The 4576-nt window shown below is 55.0% G+C and overlaps 1 protein-coding gene across 2 annotated transcripts in view; it reads left to right on the top strand.

The window, feature by feature from the left end:
• The first annotated feature begins 4216 nt into the window (after positions 1-4216).
• Positions 4217-4576, top strand: part of Cep170b (centrosomal protein 170B) — a 23184-nt gene continuing 22824 nt past the window's right edge. For both annotated transcript variants that reach the window (XM_004645376.2, XM_023705636.1), the window contains exon 1: positions 4217-4296. In XM_004645376.2, coding sequence (XP_004645433.2) covers positions 4261-4296 — 36 coding nt within the window. In that variant the 5' untranslated portion in view covers positions 4217-4260. The remainder of the gene's footprint in view (positions 4297-4576) is intronic.

Genomic DNA, 4576 nt, shown 5'->3' with positions numbered 1-4576 from the left:
TTCTTTTAGTGAGAACAAGGACGTCGCTGGTGCTGGGTCCAGAGCAGCCCTGGCAGGGCCTGGGTGTGCCTTCCCACTGTATCCCAGGTCTTTCCCTCTTGGTCACAGGATGGCTGCTACAGCTGTATACACCAGTGGTGCCCAGCACAGCAGCAAGCGCAAGTGTGTCACACTCGCCCAATATCCCAGTGCAGGAGCAGCACTCTCAGAGGCAGACGCAGGCACTCCCCGACATGTATTCGCCTCTTGCTCCTCGGCCTGGAACTAGTAGTGTGCCCACGCCCTGCTTGGCCTGCTCCCCGAGGTCGCAAGCTGTCCCCATGCCTGTGCTGGAAGGAACTGGAGTGAAGCACTGTGAGGCAGGTGGTGGAGTGAAGACGGATGTGAGGGTCTGCACAGGTGGGCCGATGAACCCCTGAGAGCAGGTCCCACTGAGGCACGGAGATGGCTCCCTCTCCCTCCTCTGTGCCTCATCTATGGAAGGAACCCCAGCGTTAGGGGTGTGTGTAGTGGAGGGTAGGGGTGACCCTCAGCCCTGAGGGGAGATGGCTCCATGTCCACCTGACTTTTGGAAGGTCATGGGGATTTGTGTTCTACTGATGGGGAGCCTTAGGGAGGCCTGCAGGGGCTACACTACCCTGCCCCAACTGTCCAAGGTGACAACAGGCAGACAGCCCAAGCCCCTGGGACTTGGCCTGCAGCAGCCAAACACACAATCAAAAATCCTCCCTGCTCCTGGACTGGACAGATAGGCAGCACACAGCAGACCCAGGAAGCCCAGCACCTGGCTATAGCTGACTTGTGGCTTCTGGTTGCTGGCAGAGACAGAGCTGGTGTCAAGCCTGACTTGTAGAACCTGCATGCCCTGTGTCCTGTATAGACACCACTGTGTCCTTGGTTCTCGGGCCAGCTCTGAGTTTCTTTCTCAACTGACAGCAAATGTGCCAGTTCTTAGGGTCCTGCTGGTAGCTGGAAGCCGTGCGTGTGGTACTGGACCCGGGGCCTTTGCACTGAGCTACACTCCTAGCATTGATCTTTTTGTGGCTGTTGTTGTTGTTCTTATTTTTTATTTCGAGACTAGGTCTTAATAAGTTGCTAAATTGCCCATGCTGGGCTCACACTTCTGCTCCTCCTGCCTTGCCTTTCAGAGTGCCCAGGCTACAGGTGTATGCACCACTTAGCCCAGCTGAGGTTTGAAGCACCAACTGCTCAGCAAACGAGCGACTACACGCAGAAATCTACACAAAGAGCACCTCGGAGTTCCACAGTTGCTGCTCCTGGAGGCCAAGAGGCCCCAGGGCCTCTGATCAGGCCCTGGATAGCAGAGCATGTTAAGGAGAAGAGGGCACAAGCTGTCCTCCCAACAGGGCGCTGACTCTAGCATGCGGAGGACTGCAGGGTGCCAGGCCTCTCCTTATGCAGCCCCTGGATCCCCCCAGGAGACATCTGCATGCTGTGTCTCTGTTGCAGGCGCCACCTCAGGCCCAGAGCAGCCTTGTCCCAAGCCACCTCACCCACTGGACACTCCCTCTTCTCTGCCGCATTCATCGGGAACCCATGGTCTCCTGGCTTTCTCCCATAAGAATACAATAAAAGAGAATAGCCAACATAGTAAAACTGACCCCATCTCAAAATAAACAACTAAACAATATCAACAATGTAAGTATTGCCATTTGTAACTTAAACTTTTCAAAAACTTTTTTTTTTTTTTTAACAGCTTCCACTTCTGTCAGGCTTATAAAAACTTTCCTCATCCTGAGAGTATTAAATGGTCTCATGTTTTTTTGCAGTTATTTCTCTGACCATATAGAATTCATTTTCCCATGAGGACTGGATGCAGGGGCAATGGCAGGTTTTTCTGTGGGCAGGTGCCCAGTTTCTCTCTCTCTCTCTCTCTTTTTGTTTATGTATTTGGTACAGGGTCTCACTAGGCAGCTTGGACTCACAGTGATCCTCCTGTGTTCAGTCTCCCCAGCACTGGGATTACAGGTGTGCACCATTGTGCTTGCCTAAGCAGGCACTTAGTTTGCTGAGCTATTGTGCTGGCTCTAGCTGCTGGTTTCCTAGCATCTTTTTTTTTTTTTTTTTTATTTTAGGGAAGGGTCTACAGGGTGTTCAGGGTCTCACTACTAGATCAAACTTGTAGTGATCCACCTGTTTACAGTCTCCCAAGAGCTGGGATTACAGGCGTGCGCCACCATGCCCAGTCTCAATTGCCATCTCAGTGCGCCCTGGGGGAGGGGCCAGCATGGCATCTCTAGCACCTTTGATTCAGCCATGCCCAGCTCTGCATCAATTTAAACGCCCACATAGTCACACATGAAGTGGCCACATAAGACCTCCAACTCCTGTGCTGTGAACAGCCTGTGACAAAATGCTCTGATGGGTCCTGTGGCCAGTGCAGCTCCCTAGCAGCACCAGAGTCTTTTTTTTTTTTTCTTTCCCTTTTTTTTTTTTTTTTTTTTTTTTTTTTTTTTTTTTTTTTTTTTTTTTTTATTACAGCAAGAGTTCTGGAACATACAATTTACTAAACCATTTAAAATAACCAGTTTGGGGCAATAAGGACTGGATCCGTTGCCAGTGTCTCCCTCCGGACCTCTGTCATTTTCCCAAACTGAAACTGCCCTCAGAGCGCCTATTTCCTTTCGTCCCCCAGCCCTCTGTAGCTCAAGTCTGGTGAGGGCCTGCCGCAAGCGTAGCTGCGCAGTGGCTGCCTTTGTATGACCAGCTTATTTCATTCAGCACAGTATCTTTGTCAAGGTTCATTCATGCTGTAGCAAGGTCAGAATTTCTATCCATCTGGAGATTTAATAGTGGCACACACACGCACGCACGCACGCACGCGCACACACACACACACACACACTGAGCTTATCCCTTCATCTGCAGCCACTGTGATTGCTGGCACAACTTTGAGTACTGCAGCTACGAACACCAGTGCACAAGTATCTGTTCCTGCCCCTGCTTTAAATTCTTTTGGGTATATACCCAGAAGTAGAGTTGTTGGATGTTTTGAGAAGCTGTCACACTGCTTTCCATAATGACTGATCCATATGATAGTCCCATCACTGCACACACAGGAGGGTTCCTATTTTTCCATGTTGCTGCTTCACTTGCTGGGGTTGGGTGGTGGCCATCTTAAGGGTTGTGGGGTGGCATCTCCTCTGGATTTGACTGGCAGCTTTCCAGTAATGAGTGCACTTCAGAATTACTCATGCATTTCCAAAACCATCCTGAAGTACTTTCCCGGGGTTGCATTCCACGTGGAGCAATTTGGGAGAACTGGGGCCATGTCCCTCTCTGGTTTTTCTTTTCCAGTTCCCTACAGTCTTTTGGCCTGGACCAAGGTGGCCTCTGTCCTTCCCTGTGGGCCCTGCTCCTTGAGGACTAACACCCAACTACTGACACCCACACCTGCTCTCCTGGCTTAGGTCTCGGAGGCTAGAGAGAGGGCCCAGCTGGCTAGACATCCAGGCAGAACCTGGGCACCATCTCTGCCTCCCCATTTCCTTGGAGGAAGTCAGGGTCCTGGCAGAAAGAAGTCACACAGAAAACATGATCTAAAGAAGGTCATTTACAAAGCTAGGGCAAGAGGTGGGGACAGCCAAGAGGAGGGGCAAGCCCCGTGTAAGGGGCTGGAGAAGCCCAGGACCCACTTGAGCAGGTAAGAGTGGGCAGATGGGCAGGCGTGGGGCCTTGTTAAGAGGAGACCCTAGCAGGAACCGGGTAAGTCCAAGCTCAGCTCACCAGAATGCAAGCAAGGGCGTCATCTGCAATCAGTGAACCAGAGGGGAGATGGTGCACCTACAGAGCGGCCACCCCAGCAGGTTCCTGCTGCACCTGCCCTCTGACCCACTTGTTCTAGCCTGTCTCTGACTGGACACCCGGCACACCCCTCCAAGTCCTTCCAGCCACCCACGTCGATGCCACAGCCTGAAAAATCTCTACCTGTCGGGGTCTGGCCGGCACTAACCCACTGGCGCCACGTTGTCCTTGTGAAAGAGCCCTATCGCCTTATTGCCGGGGGTAGGGTCGTCCCTGACCCCATCAACCCGACCCTCCTTGTCCTTCCCGGGCGCCTGGGCGGCTCCCTTTGCCCTCCTGTGCATTCGGCCCTGACTCCAAGCCTTTTGCTCCCCACCTTCGCACCTGGAAAGCAGGAAGCAGGGACTGGACCGCCCCGCCCCGCCCCGCCCCACTCCGGATCCCGGCGCTGCACCGGGCGAGAACCCCGCCCGCCCGCTACGGAGTCCCGGCCGCATGGCCCTCGGCAGGCCCGGCGCGCGAGACGCCCAGGTAGGAGGCTCGCGCCAGCCCTGCCTCAAGGGTCCCAGGGGACCTCGTGCGGGCCCCGCCCGGCAGGTGGCGCCCTGGCCTCGCCGGCCGCGGGGCAAAGGTTGGGGCCGGGACGTGGCCGGAGCCGGGGCTCCCAGAGAGAGGTGACGCGCTAAGCCGCCGGCGCGGCTCCAGGACCAGCGCAAGGCTGCGGGTGCAAGCCCGCGCGCGGGTCGGGCGGAACCGGGCACCCGCCGCCCCGCGCGTCTGGGGGGAAGGGCGGGGCGGCGGGGTGGGGTGC

The sequence above is a fragment of the Octodon degus genome, unplaced genomic scaffold, assembly GCF_000260255.1.
Source record: "Octodon degus isolate 3935 unplaced genomic scaffold, OctDeg1.0 scaffold00226, whole genome shotgun sequence".
Taxonomy (NCBI): Eukaryota; Metazoa; Chordata; class Mammalia; order Rodentia; family Octodontidae; genus Octodon; species Octodon degus.
The sequence above is the reverse complement of the archived record's forward strand: the minus strand, read 5'-3'. Positions and strand labels throughout refer to the sequence as shown.